The sequence below is a fragment of the Sus scrofa genome, chromosome 10, assembly GCF_054392235.1.
Source record: "Sus scrofa isolate SSC_HxYL_T2T_F1_AM1 chromosome 10, Sscrofa_HxYL_maternal_Yorkshire_Landrace_v2.0, whole genome shotgun sequence".
Classification (NCBI taxonomy): Eukaryota; Metazoa; Chordata; class Mammalia; order Artiodactyla; family Suidae; genus Sus; species Sus scrofa.
In genome coordinates this window covers 58,568,075-58,595,307 of record NC_139392.1, presented here as the reverse complement: position 1 = coordinate 58,595,307, position 27,233 = coordinate 58,568,075, and the positions used below count along the sequence as shown (strand labels likewise).

The window sequence follows — 27,233 nt, the reverse complement described above, 5'->3', positions numbered from 1 at the left end:
GGTAGTGACAGAAAGATGGCACCCATGATAGAGGTGTTGCTATTGGGGAAGGATGGGATGCAGAGGGAATGGAGATTGGAGATGGGGATATTGTTGAGATGGTGATAAGGAAGTGGTATTTTATCCCAAGGCCCACAGAAGAGAGAGGCTAGAATCTGAATGAATTAGAAGAGAGGTAATTGAGCTCTTGCGTCTGAGGTTTTACAGTAGGCTGAGACCTTCAGCAGGGCAGGGAGTGCCCCAGCTGGCAAGAGGCTGGCATTCCTGGAACAGGACCGGGCAAAAACAAGGAGATAAGATTTCTTGGGTCTTTTACCTGGTCTTATGGCGGATCCTGGCACCAGAAACCCTTTCATTCTCATCTCTAAAGTTTCCCCTTCCCCACCTGCCCCACCTTTTGTGGAAGTGACTAAGTAAGTGGTGAGCAGCCTCCCTCTGAAGAGTTACCAGAGAATCAGGATAGCATGGGCTTGGTGGGGGATGTGTAGATGATTCTAGAGTCATATATTAGGTCGTTTCTACTGTTTCCCAACTTGGCTGCAATTCATAATCAGGTGAGGAGCTTATTAAAAATACAGAATTAGAGGTACCATTCCAGATAATCTTTTTTTTGGGTCTTTTTGCCTTTTCTAGGGCCGCTCCCGGGGCATATGGAAGTTCCCAGGCTAGGGGTCTAATCGGAGCTGTAGCCACTGGCCTAGCCAGAGCCACAGCAACTCAGGATCCGAGCCACGTCTGCAATCTACACCACAGCTCACGGCAACACCGGATCCTTAACCCACTGAGCAAGGCCAGGGATTGAACCCGCAACCTCATGGTTCCTAGTCGGATTCGTTAACCACTGCGCCACGATGGGAACTCCTAGATAATCTTAAATAGAATCTTAGAATACAGCCAAAGGATATGTATTTTTACCAAGCTCTCCAGGTACTTCCAAGAATTTTGTGGGGTCAGGCTGGGAAAGTCACCTGGGCCTATTTTGCTCTCATCCAAAACTCCAGATGGGCACAAAGCCAGTGGAAGGGAACAGAGGTGGTCTGGGGGAAGAGGAAGCTGGGATTATATACCCCCAATTTTCCTGAGGAAGGGGACTTCTGGCCTGACCCAGCTTGTGGAAAAAGGGAGAATATGACATGGAAGAGTTGGGGACCATGCAATTTCCTCTCCTAAAATCCCAGGTTCCTTCTCTCTCCTCCAATATATCCTGCCCCATTCCCCTTGTTTTTGCCAGCATGAGGGGCCTCTTTTTTGTCAGATGGTGTCCACAGACGCCTTGGTTCCCATCCTTGACTGCCTTTTGTCAATTTAGGAAGCTCTTCCTAGGATCTACTTTATGTCCCTACTTGTGAACTTGAGCCTGTGGTAGTAGACCACCCTTGGGGAGATGGTTTTCATCCTGGAGTTATTAGGGCCTCCTTACTTGCTCCTGGGGCTTAGAACCCAAGTTAGGGACCCTAAAGGAAGGGAAGAAAAGAGTGAGAACTTGACAGAGGTAGATACCTGGCTGAACAAAAAACCAGGAATGGAAAGAGCTGCTCTCAGTGGTGACAGTAAATCCCTGCCAACACTGGTATGAGTATTTTGATTCCTGCTTTCCTGTCATTTCAATTCATAGGAAATATCTTTTTCCATCCCCTCACTTTCCAATTTATATGTGTCTTTTCACCTAACATGAGTCTCTTGTAGGCAGCATATTGTAGGCTTTTTTTTTTTTTTTTTTTTTGGTCCTTTTAGGGCCACACCCACAGCATATGGAGGTTCCCAGGCTGGGGGTCAAATCGGAGCTGCAGCCGCCGGCCTACACCATAGCCACAGCAATGCAGGATCTGAGTCGCGTCTGCAACCTACACCACAGCTCACGGCAATGCTGGATCCTTAACCCACTGAGCGAGGCCAGGGATTGAACCTGTATCCTCATGGATACTAGTTAGATTCATTTCTGCTGAGCCATGATGGGAATTCTGGCTCTTTTTTTAAAAAATCCAGTCTGCCACTCTATATCTTTTGATTGGGACATTCAGCCCATTGACTTTTAAGGTAATTATTGATAAGTATGTATTTATTGCCATTTTAAACCCTGTTTAGCAGTTGATTCTGTGTTCCTCAGCTTTCATCTTGGCAAATGCATTTTCTAATTTTTCTTGGCTCCTCCTTATAGTTTCTAGTTCCTTTTTATTTATTTTTATTTTTTTAGAACTAATTTTTAAAGTAATTAATCATTTTTGTCCTTTCAGGGCCATGCCCTCGGCACATGGACGTTCCCAAGCTGGGGGTCGAATCAGAGCTGTAGCTGGTGGCCATAGCCAGGCACAGCAATGTGGGATCTGAGCCACCTCTGTGACCTTCACCACAGTTCATGCCAGTGCTGGATCCATATCCCACTGAGCATAGGCCAGGGATTGAACCCATGTCCTCATGGATACTAGTTGGGTTTGTTACCACTGAGCCATAGAGGGAACTCCTCTAGTTCCTTTTTAAAATAATCTGCGTTGCTGTTGATATCTGTTCTTAATTCTGTCCGTATTTTCATTACCTCCTTTTTGAGCTCAATATTGTTTAGATTGCAAAGGTCTGTTTCATTGTTTGCTCCTTCAGAGGAATTCTCCTGTTCTTTTAACTGGGAGTGGTTCCTGTCCTTCTTCATTTTGCTTATATTTTTCTTAATCTGTGAGTTTAGGGAAAACAATTACCTAGTGTAGTCTTGGAGGACTCTTTATATGTGGAAGTGTCTCTGAGTAGCTTGTGAAGGCTTACTTTTTTTTTCTTTTTTTTCTTTTTTGACGTGAGGGCTGCTTTTGGTTTGGATGCTTCCTGTCTCTTTCCTCCGTGTGTTCAGGCATTTATTCCCTTGATAGGGGGTGTGAGGGTGTATGGCCTGTGCTTCCAGGAAGGTTGGGGGCAATGGGTGGTGCCATAGGCAGTGCCTGGTTGTTGGGCTTTTAACAGTGGTGGGGACCAGGCTTCTCCTGGTTCTAGGGCCTTTAGCGGTGGCAGTGACCCTCAGGGAGGCGGAAGGCGGTGCCCAGAGAGAGCCTTTGGTAGTGGCAATGGCAAGGCTTGTGTGTTCCCAGGGAGGTGGGGGAGATGTACCTCTGATTCGACCCCCAGCTTGGGAACATCCATGTGCCGAGGGCGTGGCCCTGAAAAGACAAAAATGATTAATTACTTTAATCACTTACGTTACAGGGACCTCTGTGGTGTGACCCCTGAGGTGACTGGGGTGACCGGTGGTGCCTGGTCCAGGACCCTTAGTGGCGGAGGGCCATGCCCACCTCAGGAGTCCGAGATGCTTGTGGCAGTGTGCACCTTCCCTGTAGCCTGCACAAGAGGTGCCCTGCTGCCTGAGAAAGATGTTCCTCTGGCAGTTCCACCCCCCTCCTCTCGCCCTCCCCAGCAGTGGCGCCTTGCTTCTCCTGCTGGCCCGGACCTCCTCCCTTGCTCCTTTAGCTGTGGTGTACCTGTTCTCAGCCTGGGGTGCACTGGTCCCTAGCCCCTCAGGCTGTTTCCACACAGGCAACCCTAGTCCTCTCCCCGGAACTGACCTGTGAAGCCCCAGTCTCAGTGCCCAGCTCCCGCCCGAGTGTCTCAGGTCGTGGTGTCCTGAGCGGTGGTGCAGATCACCTGTGCAGCTCTCTCTCTGCTTCTCCCTCCTCAGACCAGCTGCTTTGCTTTTCTCCGAGGCTTTGAGGCTCCCCCTCTGTCCCACCAGTTAGATGATTTCCTCATCAGGTAGGTGGCCTCCCATGGTGTGGATGTATTTCTTCTTTCACAGCTTCCTCTCTGGAGTGCTGGTCCTGTCCTGATTCCTTTTTTTCCTTTTCTCCTTTTTTGCCTTTTGTTCTACACAGTTATGTGGAGGGTTTCTTGCCCTTTTTGGAAGGCTGAGATCTTCTGCTAGCATTCAGTACATGTTCTGTGCAAATCATTATGCATGTAGATGGGTTTTTTGATGTGTTTGTGAGAGGAGGTGAGTGCCACGTCTTACTCCTTCACCATCTTTTTTTGTTCTTTCTTTTTATGGCCACACCTGTAGCATATGGAAGTTCCCAGGCTAGGGGTTGAATTGGAGCTACAGCGGCTAGCCTACACCACAGCCATAGCAACACAGGATCTGAGCCGTGTCTGTGACCTACACCACAACTCACTTCAGCTTTCCCTCTGCTGATGAGCTCAGAGTGAACCCACCCTATCACCAGACCAACTCTGGAGCGGGGCAAGGAGGTGTGCTACCTGCCGCCCACCCCCACTCAGCCCCCGTGTTGGCAGGCAAGCCATCTCTTTGGGACAGGCACACGGGCCAGGCTCTGGGGTGGAGGTTCTAGGTGTGGGTGTTGCAGGCTCTGGAAACCCCCACGTTGGGAAGTGGCTACATTCCCTTCAGCTCGAGGCCCATGTGTTCCCGCCTGGTGGGGGTTCCAGGGCAACAGATGCTCCCGGCTTGGCAGGCGGGAGCTGGGAGGGGTATGGCAGGAATTGGAGCTCGGAGGCTGGGCTGGTCCTAGAACAGGGCTTGGGGTGAGTTGGGCCCTTGTAAGCGTATATATGTAACAAAGTCAAGGGCCTGGGTGCCTTGGTGCTCGTGGGTTCCCAGCTGAGCACTGAACCCTCCAGGGACTAGGTGCCTTGATGCCTGTGCAGCTGTCACTGAGGGAGCCCCTGGGTTCCTGGACTGCAGATGACCTGTCACCTCCGTAATTGTGTGATCTGTGTGCACCTGGTGCAGTTGCAGGCATTACTCAGTGTGTGGCTGCCTAGGGTCAGGGTTAGAGTTAGGACTGTGCTTGGAACACACTGGCATTGACGTGGTGGTGACAGATCGGAGGTAGATAGTGGTAGGCACAGGGTCATGTAAAGGTTTTCTTTGGTAAAACGCACCAGTGTTACCTTGAGAGAGTGTGTCTGTCTGGTTTCCTCTTCCTTTGGACTGTGTTTCTGCTGCGTTGCAGAGGCTGAGGGTCAGGCCCCTGCAGTAAACCGGGGACGCTTCTAAGGATGGGAATGGGTGTGTAGGTGAAGGGTGGGGCTGCCGAGGAGGGCAGTGGCCTCACCTGCTGACCTTGACTTGTCTTTGAAAGCACCCAGTCAAGTAGTTGAGACCAGGGCCGTGCACGTGGGAGAGAAGTTACAAGGCAGAGTTGAGAGGCAGATAAATCGGCCTGGTCTGAGGCGGCCTAGGAGGCTTCCTGGAAGAGCTGAGCTTTGAAGGATGGATTTGGAATGGATCTGTGTTTGTGGGTCTGCAGGAGGGGCTGTGTCTGTGGGCATGAGTGCCCTGCCAGAGTCTGCTGGGGCATGTCTGACGCCGGGTGTTGCGAGTCTATGGAGGTGTGTCTCCTGACCATGTCTCTGGTACGCTGGGTTCGCTTCTGAGTAGCATTGCTGAATTCAAGCCCTGTTGATGCAACCGTGTGGCTGGGTGTCGGTATCCATGTGTCTCTGACTGTGTGTGAGCCTGTGGCCTCTCACTTTACCCTGCCCCTCTCCCCTGACGCACCCCAGCTGCCAGCACTATTTACCGCAAGGGATTCTTCCTTTCCCTTCCCGCTGTCTGGATTCCCATGTGGCCGGCTGCCTGCCCAGGGCCCTGCCCCCGAGGCCTCTGTATTGGTCTTGACCTTGGGATTGATACACTCTGGAAAGCCCCCAATATGCTCTGCCTGGCCGTGAACCCAAAGAAGTTACAGTGTGTGTGTGTTGGGGGGGGGGCAGAAGAGGGGGGCAGTTGGCAGCAGGCACCCCTCCTTCTGGAAACAGAGGTCTCCTTCTGGCCCCTTCTCAGGCCCCTCTCCTCTCCCTAAGCTGTCCTCCATCCAGATCAAGTATCCAGGGTCTTGGCCTCACTGTCTCTGTGGATGGGAACGGACAGTCCTCTACAAGCCCAGCCGGACATGTGAGGGGCCTGGTCCTGTGTGTCCCCCCCGGACATGTGAGGGGCCTGGTCCTCTGTGTCCCCCAGCACCTCATATGCCTGTGTGGTGCTCACTCCTCATGTCCCTGCCTGCACTCAAGGCTGCCCTCCCTTCTTTCCTCTCCCTGCAGTGGACCCAGGGGCCATTCTTGTCCTTCATTCTAAGCCAGTGCAGGCGCATGCGGTGGGCCCCTGTGTCCAGGTGGAGCCATAGTGAGGAGCAGAGGCTCAGCCCCTCTCGCAGGTTGCAGGAAGCAGTGTCTCCATGGGGTTTGTCCCTGCGCCCATCCTGTGTTGGTTGCCGTCCTGTGTGTAAAAAAATGAAGCAGCCATGGTCCTTGTTAGCTGGGACTTAGTGTTTAACAGGAGAAGTGATTTTGTGGAGAAGCCATTCTCTCCCACTGCAGGGAGTCGGTGGCTGAAATTCTCCCTGTAGAATTCCGTGCAGAGACCAAGAGAAGGGCTCCAGAAGGTCAGAGCCCCGACCTCTTCATTTTGCCCTGAAATACGGTATCTTGGAGGGCGGAGGCCAAGTCCAAAGTTCCCAAGCAAGCGTTGCTATATTCCAGGCATCTCCCAGCAATTCTAGAGTGGTACGTACATAGTTGAGTTTGTGTCCCGCCATGAGAGTTTTCATTCTGATTTTGCGTCTGGAGCCTGGGGGTGCTGGAAGGTGAGCACAAGCTGGGGTCATAGGATGGGATGAGCGAGGCTTCATCCCTCTGTGACATCCTGCGTGAGTCAGAGGCTCTGATCTTGTCTTCTCTCGGCTCTTGATTTTGCTGAGAAATGAGAATCCTGAAGGTCTTGGTTCTGGCTCATCCTCCACCCCCAGCCCTTTGTCACAGGGCTTGGTCAGCAGCATAGGCCAGCGCTGGTGGGGCAGGTAGGATCCGTGGGAAGGACCCACTCCCCCTAAGGCAGGATATGTGCACAGTAACCTTGGCCTCCCACCTGACGCTGCTGTGACCCTTCTGAGTCAATTCCCCTCATTCCAGGCCCCCCTCTCATCTTGCTCTGTGGCTCTCTGCCCAGCTCCCACGAGGCAGGGAGGATGTGGCTGTCATGAGACCTCCTGTGATCTTTGGGGATGCTTTAGCAAAACAGTGGAGGGTGTGGCCCACCTGGCAGGGGCCTTGTGCTTCCTCACCCCGGGGGCCACAACGGATGGGACTGGACTCCCATCCGTTAGGCACAGAACCACCATTCAGAGGAGGGTCAGTCCTGCTTCTTTGCATGGTGGCTTTTCTGCAACCTGCTAGCAGTGGCCACATTGTGCCAAGTGCTGTGTCCTAACAGAGGAAGAGCCCTGCCCCCACTTCCTGGTTTGATGTATGTTGAGCCAACCTACATACATCCTTAGGGATCAGTGAGTCAGTGGCACCCCACAGCCTCCCGTTCCCCATCATGAGGAAGCTATAGCACTTCGTGCCCGTGCTCCAGCTTTTGCCTCCTATTTGGTTGGTCAGAAGGTGGGACTGCAGAGATGTTACCTTCAGAAGGATGAGGTCCCATCCCTCAGGGCAGCCTCTTTGTCTTTCTGTTTCCCAGTTCTCTCCTCCTGAGCCCACACATCCCCAGTCCCTAGCTGGACATTAGGATGCCACACCTGTACTGTTTCTTATCCTCAAGCCCCATCCTCTTTCTGTTCTGTGCGTCTAGAGCTTTCTCTATCATTATCACCCTATTTTCCAAAACCTGCTTCACACATATGATCACCAACTTGGGCAATTTTTTTTTTCTTTTTTGCCCACTTGGGCTCACACATTCTTTTTTTTTTTTTTTTGTCTTTTGTCGTTGTTGTTGTTGTTGCTATTTCTTGGGCCGCTCCCACGGCACATGGAGGTTCCCAGGCTAGGCGTTGAATTCGAGCTGTAGCCACCGGCCTACGCCAGAGCCACAGCAATGTGGGATCCGAGCCGCGTCTGCAACCTACACCACAGCTCACGGCAACGCCGGTTCGTTAACCCACTGAGCAAGGGCAGGGACCGATCTCGCAACCTCATGGTTCCTAGTCGGATTCGTTAACCACTGCGCCATGACGGGAACTCTGGGCTCACACATTCTTACCAACCTCTTAGTCCCAGATTAAAAACCTTGCCATGGTAACTTCCAGAATTCCTTTTCATCTCTTGCTTTGGTTCCATGTATTAGTCCCTCTCCAGCCACAGTTCTTCCCTGTTCCTCATTCAGCCCTTTAGGTGTTTGTCCTGTTCTCTCTTTTTTAGAATTTTTTTGAAGTATAGTTAACTTACAATGTTGTATTAGTTTCAGGTGTACATCAAAATGAATCAGTTATACATATAAATATACCCAATCTTTTTTCTCATGTAGGTTATTACACACTATTGAGTAGATTTTCCTGTGCTATATAGTAGATTCTTATTAATCACCTTTTTTGTTACAGTAGTGTGTATGTTATTCCCACCTTTTCAATTCCTCGCTTCCCTCTATGGTTTCACCTTTAGTAACCATAAGATTGATTTTGAAATCTGTGTTTGTTTCTGTTTTATAAATAAGTTCTTTTGTATCATTTTGTTTGATATATCTCTCTCTTAATTTTAGGGAAAACGTTCTACATGATACATGATGCACAAAGTCCCTCATCATTACTGTTATCTTCTCTCAACTTAACCACCAGGTGAGCATCTGTGCTTATGGCCAAGGCCAACCCTTTAACCTGAGGACTCATTTCTATTTTGTTACTTTTGCACCATAGCATTTATCTAGCAGTTCTCCCTTTCTCTCTTGCATTATCAGTTTATTTCTATAGAGTAGATCTTTCCATCAAGATCCAACATGCTGGAGTTCCCGTCATGCCTCAGTCGTAACATGCCCAACTAGTATCCATGAGGTTTGATCCTGGGCCCCGGTCAGTGGGTTAAGGATCCGGCATTGTTGTGAGCTGTGGCTAGGTGAAAGATGCAGCTTGGATCCTGAGTGGCTATAGCTGTGGTATAGGCTGGCTGCTGCAACTCCTGTTTGACCACTAGCCTGGGATCCTCCATGTGCTGTAGGTGCAGCCCTAAAAAGCAAAGGAAAAAGAAAAAAAAAACAGAACAAACAAAAAGATCTAACATGCTATATCTCCTACCTTTAAAAAACTCTCTTGATGTCATCTTTTCATTTTTATGCACCTCCGTGGAACAAAACTCCCTAAAGCAGTTGATTACACTTGCCATCACCAATTGCTCACTTTCCGCCTCTCCAATCCACTCCAGACATGCCTTTACCTCTGTCTCTCTCCTGAGTCTCTTCTTTTTGAGGCCATGAATGCTCTCTGCATTGTTAAATCTAATGATCAGCTGCCTCCTTCCCTCCTTCCCCCCTTCCTTCCTCTCTCTTCCTTTTCCTTCTATTTCTTGTTCATCATTATCTAATGTATCTCTCTACCTAATCATCTCCAGCTAGGACCTTCCCTGAGGATGATCAAGCTTCTGTGTTGAGAATAGACTTTTGGAAATATAGTGTCAGGCAGAAGCTGGGAGATTAGTTATGATGCTACTGTAGTAATCATAGCAGCAGAGTCAGTGAGAAGTGCATGTTCTGAGTTCATTTTAGAAGATAGAGACAACAGGATGAATTGGATATAGATTGTTAGGGAAAACAAGGATGACACCAAGGTTTTTGTCCAGAACAGCTGGAAAAATGGAGTTGCCATTTGTTGATGTTGGGAAAACTGTGATTAGAGCATGTTTTGTATATGTAGTTAGATAACGGTTGGGGGCAGGGAATCAGGAGTTCACTAGCCTATAGTTAGAGGCAAATATTGTACACTTAAGCATTTATGTTGATTAGGCAATTTGGGCATGTGAGACTGTCTAGCCCATGAGACCATGAGCTCCATTGTGCAAGTCCTGTGTCTTTGTCGTGTCTGCTCTAGTACTTTGCATATAGTAAATAAGCAAATATTTTAATTGAATGTACAACACTTCTCAAGGTTATTTTTTTATTCCTATTTTGACATATAATTGACATACAGCATACTTACAGTATAAGTTTAAGGTGTACAGCATAATTAATGCTTTTTTTTTTTTTTTTGGTCTTTTTGCCTTTTCTAGGGCCGCACCAGCAGCATGTGGAGGTTCCCAGGCTAGGGGTCTAATTGGAGCTGTTGCCGCCAGCCTGCACCACAGCCACAGCAACGCGGGATCCGAGCCGTGTCTGCAGTCTACACCACAGCTCACGGCAATGCTGGATCCTTAACCCACTGAACAAGGCCAGGGATCGAACCCGAAACCTCATGGTTCCTAGTCGGATTCATTTCCACTGAGCCACGATGGGAACGCCAATCAAGGCTGTTTTTATTGTGACCCTTCTGGGGTCAATAATCCTCTGTCAGGATTCTCTATTCCATAGTGCTCATTATACTAATGTAATGATTTCTCTGTCTCCCCATCCTAGACTTTAGATACAAGTACTATCAAAGTATTATGCACCAGCCACCTATCCTAAGCCCTGGGGATATGAGACACTATTGTATTATTCAGGCATGAATGGATAAATAACTTAATAAGCAGAGGGAGTAAATATAGAAAAAAGAGGACAAAGTTGAGCTATATCAAGATTAGAACACACATGGAGTTCCCGTTGTGGTGCAGTGGTTAACGAATCTGACTAGGAACCATGAGGTTGCGGGTTCGGTCCCTGCCGTTGCTCAGTGGGTTAACGATCCTGCGTTGCCGTGAGCTGTGGTGTAGGTTGCAGACGTGGCTCGGATCCTGCGTTGCTGTGGCTCTGGCGTAGGCCGGTGGCTACAGCTCCGATTCAACCCCTAGCCTGGGAACCTCCATATGCCGTGGGAGCGGCCCAAGAAATAGCAACAACAACAACAACAACAACAACAAAAAGACAAAAGACAAAAAAAAAAAAAAAAAAGATTAGAACACATGGAGTTCCCATCGTGGCACAGTGGAAACGAATCCGACTAGGAACCATGAGGTTGTGGGTTTGATCCCTGGCTTCACTCATTTGGTTAACGATCCGGTGTTGCCGTGAGCTGTGGTGTAGGTCGTAGACGAGGCTCGGATCTGGCGTTGCTGTGGCTCTGGCGTAGGCAGGTGGCTACAGCTCCGATTTGACCCCTAGCCTGGGAACCTCTATAAGCTGCGGGTGTGGCCCTAAAAGGACAGAAGACAGAAAAAAAAAAAAAAAAAGATTAGAACGCAGTGACTAACTTCATGTTTGGACCAAGTAAAACATGGATTTATAGTTATACCAATCCCTGACCTTGGGAAACAGTTTTGTGTAGTGGAAGGTGACTATTCAGAAATTTTGTGTTAATTTGCCTTGTCCTTGGACAGGAAGGCTCAATTCATTGCTCTCATCACACTATGGACAATAGACTGAAACTCAGTTTATTCCTTTCTATCCTCTAAAATCACTTGGGTACTGGGTTGGCTTCCTGGTTCAAGGTTCTTTTGAGTACATAGCACCCCAGCTTTTCTCTTATATGCCCTCTTCAGGAATATGTCAGCTTCTATCGCGGGTACTCAGACCCCTGTCTACATACTCTCCCTCCCTGTTTCTTTCTTTGCCTACCCTTGTGGGTGGGGGACAAGCCCCTCTCCATTTCCTACTCTTCCAGGTGTCATTCATTCCATGCAGTTGATAGGCAGGAGGCAGGATATAGGCAAGGGAGCTATAACAGCCTCCCAGGTGAGTTCTCCAGAAACATCTAACCAGTAATCAACAGGGAGCAGCGAGGGGAAGTCTCTCTCATTTGCTTTTGACATTAGTCATATTAGCTATTTGCTGTTGATAAACACCGAGCTCCTCTTCAAGGTTGGAACACTGGCACTCCCCTCCAGATCATGGGCCTGTGTCGGAGTCATCAGTGACTTTTGCCTGTGGGATTCCTGGCCCATCCTTTTGACAGTACTGTCCTCATGCCCACATTGCTCCTCTGGGCCCAAGAACACCATGATAGAATTCAAACCTGACCTTTAGCTTCAGAGTGCCTTAGACTAGGGCCTTCTCAGCTCAAGTCCATGTATCTACAGTCCAGTGTCAGCGGGCTTGCGTGGAATGCTGACCCAGTTTAAGTGAGGATTAAAGCTCCTTCCCTAGACAGGAAGGCCATTTACCTCCCTTATGCCTTCCCTGAGCATACACACTGGAGAGAAGGAGCAGACAGACAGCTCTCTGCTTAGAGACATAGAATATATTTTGGGGGCACCTTGATGAAAATGACATTAGCAATCCTCTTCAAGGGATGCAGATGTTGTGAAGACTAGAGAGGCTTTTGATTGTGTTGGATCTTCTTGAGCAGACCAGTGTTTTCGCCTGAGGTGAAAACTAAAAGTTAGGGTACGTTCCCTGGTTGGGTGCCACAAGCTACTCGAGGACAGTGCCGAGGGCGGTGGCAGAGGGTGCTGAGGACTGAGGCAGAGTGGAGTGGATGGGAATGGGAGTGGTGCCACAGCTTACTGTGGGCCAGGCCCACCTGCTTCTCAGTGAGGGAAAATTGGGCCTTGGGGTCCCCTCTCTTCTCCTTTGTTTAAGTTTGACCCTTGGGACTTTGGGCTGGAGCCAAGCTCTTTTCTACATTGTCTTTTCTCATGTTGGCCACTTTCTCAGATGTGGAGGACATGGCTTCTGCATGTCCTTTGCCTTTTGTCTTGGGGTTAATACAGTGCAGAAAAGATTTCCTCTTATCTCTTAAACCAGATTCTGGAAGGCTAGGCCTCTTGTGAGTATGGTCTGGCATCACCTGCCCCTGCAAAATCTGACCTTGTGAAGTTTGGCTTGCCCTGAATGAGTTTGTCCAGGGAAAGCTGGCCTTGTGATGCCTGGGGCACCACAGGCTGGGCATTCTCAGGGACCTTTGCTGGTTTGAGGATGACATTGATCTTGGTCTGACTGTTTTACAGGTCATTCTTCTCAGAATCTTTCCCCCCGGGGACTCCAGGAGGTAGCTCTGGGAGTTTAAGCTGAGGGTGATGCCAGCGACTGTATTGTCAGGGAGCATCAAGGTGAAAGTGATGTCTCTCTTGTGCGGTGTCCTGTTCAGAGCATCCCTTCTGGCTTCTGCGCTTCAGCAGAGTGGCTTTTTTTCTCTTGAGGAGGAGAAAGCAAACCTGGCGTTGCCTTCTCCATGGTCTCCTGCTGATTTGGGTTTGCCTGGTGCCTCTCTCTTTTCTGCCAGTGTGGGGAGTTGGACTGAGTCTTTGCTCTTGTCAGGGCTTGGGGCTCAGGGCTCCAGGGTCTCTCCAGGCTGAGGTTGTTCACAGTGGCCTCCAGCTGCACAAATAGTGCCTGGGCCTCTGTCATGTCCCCACTGAGTTGTGAGATCTTGGAGGCCCAGTGGACAGAACTATGAGGCACTGCACTGGAGCTATATTGCTTCTATTTCTGATGCACTGCCTTTCACTGAGTGGCCATCTGTTCTTTGAAGGGAAGCTATTCTGGATCTGGGGCATGTGGTGTATTTTGTGGGATGGGGAGTTCCTGGAGCACTGTTTTCCCTTGGTTGTTTAGACTCCCAAGAGACTCCTGTGGGCAAATGTTCTCTGGGATTGCTGCAGTTTGTTCCCTGGACTCCCTTGTCTTTATGGGAATTCCCAGTTGTATCTCTAGGATCTTCTTTCTCAGATGGAAATTTAGCTTGGTCAACATTGGTTCCCCAAATGAGTAGGGCCTCACAGTCTCTGCCTGACTTTCGAGTGGCACCACTTCTGTGATTCCTTCCACCTGCACTTCAGCCTGGCGTTCATCTGCACTGTCGGCATGAGCCTCATTGGCATCTTGAAAACCTGGCCTAGGACTTAGACCCTGCTCTTTGGGTGAGGTCATCTGAATCAGAGGTTCTGTTGGGAATTCGACAGGCCCAGGCACCGTTTCTGTGGTCATAGCTTGGGAAGTGACTGATGGGGCCATGGCCCTGGAGGGAGCCACAGAATAGAGAGCAGGCAGCTCTGACAAGAAGGCCAGATACTTGTGCCGTAAAGTTGTCTCCAGTTTCTTTCTTTCTTTCTTTCTGTTTTTTTTTTTTTTTTTGTCTTTTTGCTATTTCTTTGGGCTGCTCCCGTGGCATGTGGAGGTTCCCAGGCTAGGGGTCGAATCGGAGCTGTAGCCACCAGCCTACGCCAGAGCCACAGCAACGAGGGATCTGTGCCGCGTCTGTGACCTACGCCACAGCTCACGGCAACGCCGGATCGTTAACCCACTGAGCAAGGGCAGGGATTGAACCCGCAACCTCATGGTTCCTAGTCGGATTCGTTAACCACTGCGCCACGACGGGAACTCCTGTCTCCAGTTTTTTAATGGCTCCCTTGGACAGAACTTGGGGCAGCTTAGGATGTTCAGCAATAGCATCTGGTGAGGCTTGTTGCTGCTGATCAAGGGCCATTGACATCCAGGGTATAACTTTCTGTTGTTAGGTTCAGGTCAGTTGCTGCATGTGGTCCTAGGAGCTTGCTTTCTGGGATGCTGGTGATGGGAGCCCCTTCCAGGCCTCAGGAATTCTGCTCTCTCAAGAGCCACATAAGCAGATGGCAACCTTGTCCTGGTGAATCTGCCCACACTTGGTGTTGATATGGCCCTGCAGTATTGCCTTGGCCTGGTCAAACAAGTGTGGCATGAGGACTGACACTGGGCCCATGATAGCTGGGAATGGGTCACTAGTGCCCTCTAGAGCTGTAGGTTGGCGGATATTCACATTGTCTAGGGCCGTGCTGCCCCAGGACAGAGCCTGCTGGTTAGCAGGGGACAGGAGCAACTGGATGGACTGATGGATCTTGTGGAGCAGGCCTCAGACGTGATAAATCAGCTGTCTCTGGAGGTGGAATTCCAGCAGCCTCCTGATGTGCTCCAGGAAGAAGAGTTCCCTTGTGAGGACTGAGACGGGCTTTCCTGGTCAGGAAGTTTTCAGAGTCTGAGAAGACTGGGTTTATCACAGGGGTTACACTGCCTGGGGCTCTGGGTGTGCTGATCTCTCTGGAAAACACCTGGCAAACCCCACTGAAGCTGGGGCCTCTGCAGCAGATGCCACTCCAAGGCATCACACACCTCCAGAGTCAGAAATGGGATACTGATCTGAGCTTGGTCAGGTGGAGCGATCTAATTTGGGGAAGATGGAGAAGAGGGTGCTGACTGGGATGGAATTTTAGGAATCAGAGGGAGGAAGGAGAGCTCTTCAAAGAGAAAAGGATCCTGCAAGGGGGGCTTGGACATGCTCTCATTCACGGAGAGGCCTTGAGAACTTAAGGGGTCAACCAGGGACTCACTGTGCAGAGAAGGGAGGCCACAGAATAGCTGGCTGTATTTTGGCTTCACGTGGCCCACTGAGTTATTAGCCTCTTGGCATTAGATAGAGGCCCCTTAATTCTTTAAGGGCTGGAGAGGGCAAGGCTAGAGCCACATCATTTGGGGTTTGCTGGTGGTAATATTTTTGTTCTGGGTCCATAATGGACCATTCAGAAACCCAGAAGGCCTGGGTGGGCTGGCCAGCTATGAACCCCAGTTCTGGTATGAAATGGTCCCAGATTTCTCAACAGAGAACTGAGAAGTATCATTCTGGTTGGTTGTATATAGGTTGGTCAAGTAATGGCGGGTTTGCCATAAGCTGCCTGAGAGACTCTTCAACACCTCTGGGGAGCCCCCACCTCTGGAAATGCGTCATTTTTTAAAAACCTCCAGAAGCCTCAGGATTTCAGGACTGAGGAATGGCAGATGGACAGGGAGGGCAGTGATCATATGCAACACCATAGGATGTGTCAGGGTAGTGTTTCTCGGTTCAGGTTCTGCAGAGAGACCTGTGTTCAAGGGCTGCTGGCCTTGGTTGCTACAGACAAAGTTGGGGTTGCTCTGCATCGACTCCTGAAGGTTCATTGAAACCCAAAGCTCCTCAGGCCTTGAACAAAACAACCTCTGGGTCCCTGGGCACCTCTGGTGCTTGAAATCCCTGCCTTAGCTTGAGGTGTTCAGCCCAGGAATCACCAATTCTGACTGCACCAGCTGACTGGGCAGCTGACTGGGTTAAGCATTTCTGTGACACTGTGAGGATTGCAGATGGAAATGAATGGTTTTTGGAGTGTGGGGAATGATGCTCCCAATGCTGCTCAAAAGGCACATTAGACGTGGACAAGACCTCTGGGCAAAAGGAGCCTTGCCATGGCCCCCTTGAATTGGGGAGGTCAGGGTGATCTCACCCCCACCAGCTGCTGCATCTCCAGAGCCATGGCATTGCAGGTTTGGCAGCAGGGATCTGCACACAGGAGCTACCTCACACTCCCCTCCTGAGGAAGCCAGCCCGGCTGGGGAGGGAAACACGGCAACCGTTTGTTACTGATGAGTGACACCTGCTTCTCTGCAAGTGTGTGGCCTGGAGTCCTGTAAGCCCCGGCCTGCACCGGTTTGGTGTTTACTCATCTACTTTTCTTCCTAAGGAAATGCCATTTGGCAAGTTCTAGTGTGCTGGGCTGAGGGCCTGGGGCTTGTTGGGTAAGGTCTCAGACAAGTAATGGGAGCAGCACAGGGCCTTGAGACACTGGCAGGTGGGTGAGTTCTTTCCTGATCCGTGTTGAGAAGCTGAACTAGGAAATGGGAACCAGGCAAAGTGGGGAGCCAGTGGTTAGCTGATGGAGCAGCCCCAAGAACATCAGGTGGAACCTGGAGTCATTCTCTTTTGGGGCTGAGATCACAGCCTGATAGTTAATATTTCCAAACTCTGCATTCTGGGGATTATAGGGTATATACAATATCTCTTAAGAGTCCACTCCCATTCTCTAGAAATCTTAAGAAGGGGATAGTGTGACAAACTCCTGTCTGAGGGCTGTCCCCAGAACTGGTCCCCCCCAAAGACAGAAGCAGAGGAGGTAATGTCAGCAGGGCCAAGGGTCTGCCTTCGACAGGTATAGCTGTATTGAGAATATGAAAATGATGACTTATTTATGAACTTACTTATCCATTCTCTTGACTGTATAACTTGTCTTGTGGCTGAGAGCAAACCCACATAGTCTTTTATGAATTATGTACTGGTGAATACCTGAATTCCAGGGCCCGTGTGTGAAAGAGGAAACTCCTTTCTCCTGAAATAGTCTGATCTCCCTTTGCCCTGGGAACCCTCTCAACCAGTGCTCTAGGCTCCACTGTGTCTGACTCCCTCCCAGCCATTATCCTTCATCCCCAATCCTGCCCTAGTCCAAGCAAAGAAATGATCACAGGGAAGGCTGGGAGTTGGGAGACCTGAAAGAGCAAGAAATCACCTCCTCATGACAGAGAGCAGCTCCCACAGCTTCTCGGCTTCTTCCCCGCAGAGTTTCCTTTAGCTGAGAGACCAGGAGACAGTGTTAAATGAATGGGAGTGGATTCAGGGATTATCCTATAGGAAGGCCTTTGAATGCGAGGAGACCGCAACCTCTAACAGTGAGTGCTGTAAGGCACACCTGTGTATGACTTACCAGGTATGATGTGCTCTCCTGGGTCTAATCTCATTTGATCTTCACAGCCACACTGTGAGTGAGGCAGGATCATCAGATGCCCATTTCATGGTAACAAGATTGAGAGATGAAGTGACTTTCACAGGGTCATGCAGCTAGTTAAGGACTTCCCCCTGACTTACTCACTCTTTATTCCTAGGGGTAAGGTGTAGAATTTTGGAACATCCCCAGGCTCTGATTTCCCACCCCAAAAACTTATCTGGGGAAATTGGTCAACTTTGGGCATTGGAGCCTTCAGTAGTTAGAACACCTGGCTCCTGGCACCAAGGGTCATTGAGGGACAAGATTCACGGGAACCTCACCCACAGTGGAGAGGAATCAGAGCAGACACTGGGACTTTACCTCTTGATGCTGCATCTCTAGCCCTCTGACTTTTCGGTGACGCTTAAAAACAGAAGAGTGCTTGGAATTCCTGTTGTGGCGCAGTGGTTAACGAATCCGACTAGGAACCATGAGGTTGCAGGTTCGATCCCTGCCCTTGCTCACTGGGTTAAGGATCCGGTGTTGCCAGAGCAGGATCCGTGCTGTGGCTCTGGCATAAGCTGGCGGCTACAGCTCCGATTTGACCCCTAGCCTGGGAACCTCCATATGGTGCAGGAAGCGGCCCTAGAAAAGACAAAAAAAAAAAAAAAAAAAAAAAAAAGTGCTTGAAGCTGGGGCATTGTTTTCTTTTCTAAGTCCAAAATGAAACAATGTCCCTTTCTATGTATCTTGTCTGTATTTTATGCACTCTCCATATTTCCTTCCTGTACTCCACGTTTTTGCCCAAACATTTCATTTTTCTACTTATTTTTCATTTACTTTGGGGCTCTCCACATTCCATACCTCCTGTCCCCTTTCTCAGGAAATGTTTTTCAGGGGGCTTAGCGTGATACAGGAAGAATAACGGAACTGATTAAATGGTTAGTGGTTCTCAGCCAAAGACTTTTGCTTACTAAGACCACCAGTCAGAAAAATCTCCCATTTTGGGAGATCAGAAAATATCCATTGAGGTAGATTCCATTTTATCTAGGATTCAATCCAAGCCAGATAGAAAGGTTCTTGATTTTTCAATTAGATACACTGCAGGGGGAGTTCCTGTGGCCTAGCAGGTTAAGAACCCAACATAGTGTCTGTGAGGATGCAGGTTTGATCCTTGGCCTCATTCAGTGGGTTAAGGACCTGGCATTGCCGCAGGCTGCACTGTAGGTCTCAGATGCAGCTTGGATCTGGTGTTGCTAAGGCTGTGGCATAGGCTGGCAGCTGCAGCTCTGATTTGACCCCTAGCCTGGGAGCTTCTTATATGCTGCAGGTGTTGTCCTAAAAAAGAAAAAGAAAAAGAAAAAAAAAAAAAGAACATACACTGCAGGAATGGCCTGACAAGGAATTATTTCTAGACTCTGAGAAGAAAAGTATTATAGAAGAGTAACTGAAGGTACCTTATCTGAGGTTTAATTAGTTCAGTCACAGTCATAGTGTTTCCCTACCTGGCAGCAGCTCCTTTTAGGTTCCAGTATTAATCTGTGATAACTATTTTTCACTTGCCAGATAATTAGGATAATAATTAAGATGGAGCCATAGGTATATAAGGGATACCCCAAATCCCACAGAACAAAAGTTGGGCTCAACATGGTCTAAACCTCATTAGCATGAGGAGGCCAATCATCCCTCTATGTAGGCATTAGAGTCCTGGTACCTAATGACTCTCAATGCTCCCTTGTCGTCTCTGCCTCATCTCACTCACGATGATGGAACCAGGCCACCAGACTGCATCACAAAGTCTTCCTGTTTCACAAGGCAAGTGTGGTGTCAAAGACCTTTACCTGTCCAGGGAAGTTCATGTGGTGATCCAGTCTGTAGATGAGGGTGTCTGAAGGACTGAAGAGACCACTCACAGGTAGAGTCTGTGCTCTCACTTTGTCTTCACTCTCCACACCCTCCACCAGCTTGATGGCTCAGCTCTTCCTTTGCAACAGCTGTCTGGTCACCCATCCCTCCAAAACAGAGCATTTTAGGGACACAAGGCACCTTTTGAGGAAGAGTGATTGGACAAAGGAACCTCTGTCAACTCCCGCACGTGTACTGGAAATGCGTGAGAAGCACACATGAGTGTAGGAATAGCAGAGTCTGGTCATAGCTTGGGAATGGAGAGCTTTGATGTTACAGACAGTGGGTGATGAGAAATCAGAAGTGCATGAAAGGGACCATGGCTGATGTGGCAAGGAAAGGTCAAGGTGGCAATATCTTTAAATTTAAATATGTGGAGCAAGGGAAGCCTCCATTCTGTGTGGTGCGACTATAAACACTGTCTTCTATGGAGGCGCCTGCATTTGGTTCACTTCTGGAGCACTATCCAAAGTTTTGTTTTCCAAAGCACCTCTACCCATGTAACCACATTCTGCTCTCTCAGGAAGATGAGTTCCTGTAGAGGTGAATGGCCACTTCCAACTAAGGGTCATAAACCAACTGCTGCTCATGGACTTATGTATCTACTCTGGAATTTTTTTTTTTTTTTTGGCTAAACTTTTCTTTTTAACCTGGGTTTTGGTAACTTTTAGGCATGACAGGCCTTTCCCAATCAGCCCCAGGACCCATCAGTCCTACACCTTAACTACTGATTTAGACATTATGTTACATTCTTGGCTGTCTGTGGGTATTGTGGTATGACTCCAATATCTCAGAATTTTGAATTTCCTTGAATCTTTGCCCTGGTGACAGTGGTCTCAAAACCAAAAAATCTTTGGGCTCAATCTTTCTTTTTTTTTTTGGCCATTCCCACAGCATGCAGAAGTTCCTGGGCCAGGGATCGAACCCACGCCACAGCAGTGATCCAAGCCACAGCTGTGACACTGGGTCTTTAACCTACTGAGCTATGAGGATATTCCCATTATCTCTGAGGATACCACTCAGTTCTTTCTCCAGCATCCAGTCCACCCATCTGGCATGGAGAGCTGTCAATCTGTGCTTAGTCCTAAATGGGGCTGTGTCAAGGGTATAAAGATATCAGTCATGTAGCTTTCCTGCTTTAAGACACTTCATTATTTGGTTTCCAAAATAAGACTAATCCACACAAAGAGCCAGCAGTGTAGAACAAATGGAATTATTTATTCATTTGTGAGCCCAGGTAACAAACATCCCATATTTGAGGGGAGGAAGCATCGTGAGGATCAGGGTGGTCAGAGAGGGCCCCTGGGTAGAGTGACGTTGGAGTTGAATGTTTCAGTGCTGGCTGTGTAAAAGGAGTGCATTCCAGGTAAGAGAAATTTACCAACAGATGCAGAACACTGAGGAATGGGCCACAGAGTTCATTTGGCAGTTAAGAAATGCAGTCCATCTCTAGCAGAGGTGCAGGTGGGTGGCCTGGATTGGACTTGATGGGAAAGATTGGAGAAACAGGGATAAGGTTTCTTGATGGAGACATTTATTTTCTTTCAATAACTAAAATTAATTGCTTTTTTATAAAGTAGGCACACACACCCAGTATAAAATTCCAAAGGCAGAAGACGGTATATAGTGTGTGTCTCTTTCTAATCCTTATCTCCCCTTTTTCTTCCTTGTGTTTCATTTAGAATTGATTTGGCATATGAAGCATAAATAAACATATTTTCTTCACAAATGGAAACATATCATAGATACCATTCTGTCTTGTTTTATTTAATAATATGAATATTTCTTGTGTATATAATTTTCTTTGCTGGCTGTGCAGTTTTCTTTGATAGAGCTACAATACAACTTTTTAATTGCACATTCACTAAATATTTAGGTTTTTTTGCTCTAAATAATAATGCTGACATGAATATCCTGTATATAAATCATTGTACACAAGTATGAGTATGTATCTATGTATTGAATTCATGGATAAAGGAGTTTGAGTATTTTAAATGTTGATATTGCCTAATTGCCCCATCAACTGTATGGATTTGTACCCTCACCAAAACTGCCTAAGGGTGCCTTTCTCCCCATACTTGTTGATTCAATATTGTCCCTTTTTTTTTTTGGCTGCATCTGTGGCATACAGAAGTTTCTGCGCTAGAGGTTGAATCAAAGATGTAGTTGAGGCCTATGCCATAGTCACAGCAACACCAGAACCAAGCTGCGTATGTGACCTATGCCGCAGCTTGTGGCAACACCAGATTCTTAATCCACTGAGCAAAGCCAGGGATTGAACCCACATCCTCATAGACACAACATTGGGCCCTTAACCTGCTGAGCCACAATGGGAACTCCAGAATGCTTTTTATTTATTTAATTTTATTTAATTTTATTATTTTTTTGTCTTTTTTGCCTTTTCTAGGGCCGCTCCCGTGGCACATGGAGGTTCCCAGGCTAGGGGTCTAATCTGAGCTGTAGCCACCAGCCTATGCCAGAGCCACAGCAACGTGGGATCTGAGCCCCGAGCCGTGTCTGCAACCTATACCACAGCTCACGGCAACGCCGGATCCCTAACCCACTGAGCAAGGCCAGGGATCGAACCCGCAACGTCATGGATTCGTTAACCACTGAGCCACTATGGGAACTCCCAGAATGCTTTTTAATATTAAGAAACTTAGCCCTTTGTGTATGTACTGTAAATATTTTTGAAATTGAGGTATAGTTCAGCTAAAATGTGTTAGTTTCTGGTGTGCAGCAAAGCGATTCAGTTATATATAATGAATATATTCTTTTCAGATTCTTTTCCATTATAGTTTATTACAAGATATTGAACATACTTCCCTGTACTATATAGTAGAACCTTGTTGTTTATTTTATATACAATAGTTTGTATTTGCTAAACCCAAACTCCTAGTTTATCCGTCCTTCCTTTTCCCCTTTGGTAATCGTAAGTTTGTTTTCTGTCTGTGAGTCTGTTTTTGTTTTGTAAATAAGTTCATTTTATCACTTTTAAAGATTCCACACAAGTGATTTCCACATAAGTGATACCAAATCATAGTTATTTGTCTGAAATAGTTCACTTAGTTTGATAATCTCTGGGTCCATCATGTTGTTGCAAATGCCATTATTTCATTCTTTTTTATGGCTGAGTAATATTCCACTGTATATATGTACCACATCTTCTTTATCCATTCCCCTGTCGATGGACATTTAGGTTGCTTCCATGTCTCAGCTACTGCAAATACTTCTATGAATATCGGGTTGCATGACTCTTTTTGAATGAGAGTTTTCTCTAGATACATGCCTAGAGGTGGGGTTGCTGGATCATATTGTAGCTCTGTTTTTAGCTTTTTAAGGAACTTCCATGCTGTTATTCATAGTGGCTACATGAATTTACATTCCTACAATAGAGTTCCTTTTTCTCCACAGCCTTTCCAGCATTTATTAGTTGTAGACTTTTTTTTTTTACTTATCTTTTTTTTTTTTGTCTTTTGTTGTTGTTGTTGTTGTTCCTATTTCTTGGGCCGCGGCATATGGAGGTTCCCAGGCTAGGGGTCCAATCGGAGCTGTAGCCGCCGGTCTACACCAGAGCCACAGCAATGCGGGATCCGAGCCGCGTCTGCAACCTACACCACAGCTCACGGCAACGCCAGATCGTTAACCCACTGAGCGAGGCCAGGGATCGAACCAGCAACCTCATGGTTCCTAGTCAGATTCGTTAACCACTGCGCCACGACGGGAACTCCTACTTATCTTTTTTAATTTTTCATTTTATTTTATTTTTTCCTGGGCTTTTATTTTTATTAAAAACTTTTTTATTATAGTTGATTTACAATGCTCTATCACTTCCTGCTATACAGCAAAGTGACCCAGTTATACATCATATACATTCTTTTTCTCACATTATCCTCCATCATGTTTCATCACAAATGATTATATATAGTTCCCTGTGCTATACAGCAGGATATCCACTCCAAATGCAATAGTTTGCATCTCTTAACCCCAGACACCCAGTCCATCCCACTCCCTCTTCTCCATGTCCATGAGTTGGTTTCTTTTTTTAAAATTATTTTTATTTTTTCTATTATAGCTGGTTTACAGTGTTCTGTCAATTTTCTACTGCACAGTGAGGTGACTCAGTCACACTTAGCATGTATACATTCTTTTTCTCACATTGTCCTCCATCATGCTCCATCATAAGTGGCTAGATATAGTTTCCAGTGCTATACAGCAGGATCTCATTGCTTATCCATTTCAAAGGCAATAGTTTGCATCTATTAACTCCAGACTCCCAGTCCATCCCACTCCCTCCCCCTCCCCCTTGGCAACCACAAGTCTGTTCTTCATGTCCATGAGTTTCTTTTCTGAGGAAAGATTCATTTGTGCCATACATTAGATTCCAGATATAACTGATATCATATGGTATTTGTCTTTCTCTTTCTGACTTACTTCACTTAGTATGAAAGTCTCTAGTTCCATCCATGTTGCTGCAGATAGTATTATTTTGTTCTTTTTTACAGCTGAGTAGTATTCCATTATGTATGTACCACATCTTCTTCTTCTTTTTTTTTTTTACCGTTTATTTTTTTATTTTTATTTTTTTTTACAGAATAAAATACATATATTTAAACACAGTTACATTCACACAGATTATTATATCATGGATCTTAAGAAACAGATTAAGTGACTCCCTCTGGAGAAGTGGAATGGAAAATATGCTGAGACAAACAGGAAATTCAGTCTATACTTTATCCCATTTTTATGGCTTTCATCTTTACTACTTAGTTTTATCTATTACATTTCAATTTTTCTTTAAAAATTAGCATTATATTAAAATTGTTATATTATGCAACTAAAATTTATAAAGAAGAAAGCCTTATATACCATTAAATATTTTATATAGCATAATAAAAAGAATAACTTAACTGGTAAGAATAACAAAAGTAGTATACCCCCTGAAAATAAGTAAAATATAAAATGCATAAATTGGTTAAAAAACAGTGTAACTATATAAATATGTCCTCACAATTTGTTACATCTTATTGATTCTTCAATATAGGCATTACACCATTCTAGGGGATGTGATAAACAAGACATTATAGACCTTACATTGTACCATGGAGAGAAATGATTATTAATAATGCAATTGTATAACCGTATTATTTAATTGTACAGTTGCATTATTTAATTATAATTATCATAAATTCTTTGATGGAGAGGAAATCAGAATCAGATCCAAGGAGACTTCAGCATTCCAAGAATGATGTCAAATGACCCCCTTCATGGTGGATTATGCACTTATTTACTATGAGATATATTTCTTCTCCAGAATTCCTTGTTTGTGTATCAATTGTAGATTTTTGGTTTGCAGTTATTCTGAAGTTTTGATATAAGAGTCTATATGTATATGAGATTGTTTTAAGTTGTTCTCTTAATTGCAAGTTCATTTCCAGTGTCCTGCATTTGTACCCAACCTCTTCTCATGATTTCTGATTTTGGTGGTATAATTGTGCATGGATGATTTCATATCTTGACTGTATATATACCTTTACTGGTGAGCCTTGTCATTTGTGGCATTTTTGTTTCCTGTTGCTGCCTTTTCTTTTCTGCCTAGAGAAGTTCCTTTAGTATTTGTTGTAAGGCTGGTTTAGTGTTGCTGAATTCTCTCAACTTTTGCTTATCTGTGAAGGTTTTGATTTCTTCTTCAAATCTGAATGAGAGCCTTTCTGGGTAGAGTCATCTTTGTTGGAGGTTTTTTCTTTTCATCACATTAAGTATATCATGCCACTCCCTTCTGGCCTGCAGAGTTTCTGCTGAAAAATCTGCCGATATAACCTTATTGGCGTTCCCTTGTATGTTATTTGTTTCTTTTCCCTAGCTGCTTTCAAGATTTTCTCTTTGTCTTTAATTTTGGTCAGTTTGATTAATATGTGTCTTGGTGTATTCCTCCTTGGGTTTATTGTATATGGTACTTGTTACACTTCCTGGATTTGAGTGAGGGGTTCCTTTCCTATGTTAGGGAAGTTTTTGGCTATTATCTCTTGGAATATTTTTTCTGTCCCCTTCTCTCTCTCTTCTCCTTCTGGCACCCCTATCATATGGATGTTGGTGCATTTCACGTTGTCCCAGAGTCCTCTGAGACTCTCTTCATTTGTTTTCAATCTTTTTTCTCTTTTCTGTTCTGCATCTGTAATTTCCACTAGTCTGTCCTCTACCTCGCTTATTTGTTCTTCTGCCTCCTGTATTCTGCTGTTAGCTACTTCTAGTGAATTTTTTATTTCAGTTATTGTATTTTGCATCTCTTCTTGTTTAAATTTTATATCTTGTATGTCTTTTGTCAGTGTTTCCTATAAGTTATCCATCTTTGCCTCCAGTTTATTTCCAATGTCTTGCATCATCTTTAGCATCAACAATCTAAAGTCTTTTTCCTGGAGGCTGAGAATCTCCTCCTTGCTTAGCTGATTTTCTGGGGTTTTTCCTTTCTCCCTCATCTGAGTTATAGTCCTCTGTCTTTTCATTTTTATAGGTTTTTGGTGTGGTGACCTTCTTACAGATAATAGAGTTGTAGCCTCTCTTACTTATGGTGTCTGCCCCCGTTGTGGCTGAAGTCAGTATGGGGGCTTGGTGTAAGCTTCCTGATGGGAGGGGCTGATGCATGCCCACTGGTAGGTGGAGCTGATTCTAATACCTCTGGTGGGTGGGGCTTAGTCTCTGGATGGGATTAGAGGCAGCTGTGTGCCTGAGGGGTCTTTAGGTAGCTTGTTTACTGAGGGGCAGGGCTGTGATCCCACCTGGATTGTTGTTTGCCCTGGGGCTTCTCGGTGCTGACTGACGGGTGGGGCCAGATTTTCCCAAAATGGCCACCTCCAGAGAAAGGCATGGCTGCTGAATATTCCTGAGAGCTTTGCTTTCAATGTCCTTCCCTCACAACAAGCCACATCCACCCCTGCTTTCCCAGGATGTCCTCCAAGAACTGCAGTCAGGTTTGATGCAGATTCCTATGGAGACCTCACTCTACCCTGGGACCCAGTGCACATGAAAGTCCGTGTGTGCCTTTTAAGAATGGGGTCTCCATTTCCCCAGTCCTGTGGAGCTCCTGCGCACAAACCCCACTTTCCTTCAATGCCAGATGCTCCAGGGGCTCTTTCTCCCAGTGCCAGATTGCCGCTTGTGAGGGTTTGATGTGGGGCTCAGAACTCTCACTCCTGTAGATGAGTCTCTGTGAACCAGTTAGTTTTCAGTCTGTGGAGCTTCCCACCCTGGAGGTATGGGGTTGTTTATATCGTGAAATCGCCCCTCCTACCTTTTGATGTGGCCTCCTCTTTTTCTTCTGGAGTAGGGTATCTTTTTTAAGGTTTCAGGTCCATTTGGGTGGAGATTGTTCAGCCTTTAGTTGTGAATTTTGTTGTTTTTAGGAGAGAAGTTGAGCTCCAGTCCTTCTATTCTGCCATCTTAATCCTCTCCTACATCTTCTTCTTAATCCATTCATCTGTCTATGGACATTTAGGTTGTTTCTATTTCTTGGCTATTGTGAATAGTGCTGCAATGAACATATGGGTACATGTATCTTATTCAGTGAAAGCTTTGATATATGGCCAAGAGTGATTGCTGGATCATATGGCAGTTCTATATTTAGTTTTCTGAGGAACCTCCATACTGTTTTCCATAGTGATTGTACCAATTTACATTCCCACCAACAGTGTAGGAAGGTTTCCTTTTCTTTTTTTTTTTTTAAATGTTTTTAGGGCCACACTGTGGCATATGGAGGTTCCCAGGCTAGGGGTTGAATTGGAGCTATAGCCGCCGGGCACAGCTACAGCAACATGGGATCTGAGCCGTGTCTGCGACCTATACCACTGCTCATGGCAATACCGGATCCTTAACCCACTTAGTGAGGCCAGGGATCAAACCCATGTCCTTAGAGTTGCTAGTCCGTTAGCAGGGTTCATTAACCACTGAGCCACAATGGGAACTCCTGGGTTACCTTTTCTCCACACCCTCTCCAGCATGTTTGTTGCCTTGTTAATGATGGC

General features: G+C 46.6%; 2 protein-coding genes across 24 annotated transcripts in view; one reads left to right on the top strand and one right to left on the bottom strand.

Annotated features, from left to right (window-relative positions):
* Positions 1 to 27,233, top strand: part of LOC146399449 (uncharacterized) — a 149,214-nt gene that overhangs the window by 18,387 nt on the left and 103,594 nt on the right. For 18 of the 23 annotated variants that reach the window (XM_084979924.1, XM_084979911.1, XM_084979910.1 and 15 more), the window contains exon 2: positions 8,474 to 8,549. The exons of the other annotated variants lie outside the window; for them this stretch is intronic. The gene's annotated coding sequence lies outside the window, so the exon portion shown is untranslated. The remainder of the gene's footprint in view (positions 1 to 8,473; positions 8,550 to 27,233) is intronic. 23 annotated transcript variants of the gene reach the window in all.
* On the bottom strand, positions 12,213 to 18,959 carry SPATA31F1 (SPATA31 subfamily F member 1). The gene is given in 21 exon segments (XM_084979944.1): positions 12,213 to 12,650; positions 12,652 to 12,919; positions 12,921 to 12,961; positions 12,963 to 13,096; positions 13,099 to 13,861; positions 14,154 to 14,285; positions 14,287 to 14,366; positions 14,369 to 14,797; positions 14,800 to 15,212; positions 15,214 to 15,361; positions 15,364 to 15,425; positions 15,427 to 15,535; positions 15,538 to 15,761; positions 15,793 to 16,049; positions 16,051 to 16,164; position 16,397; positions 17,116 to 17,172; positions 17,600 to 17,603; positions 17,692 to 17,721; positions 17,724 to 17,733; positions 18,816 to 18,959. Coding segments are annotated over 21 exon segments (3,858 nt in total).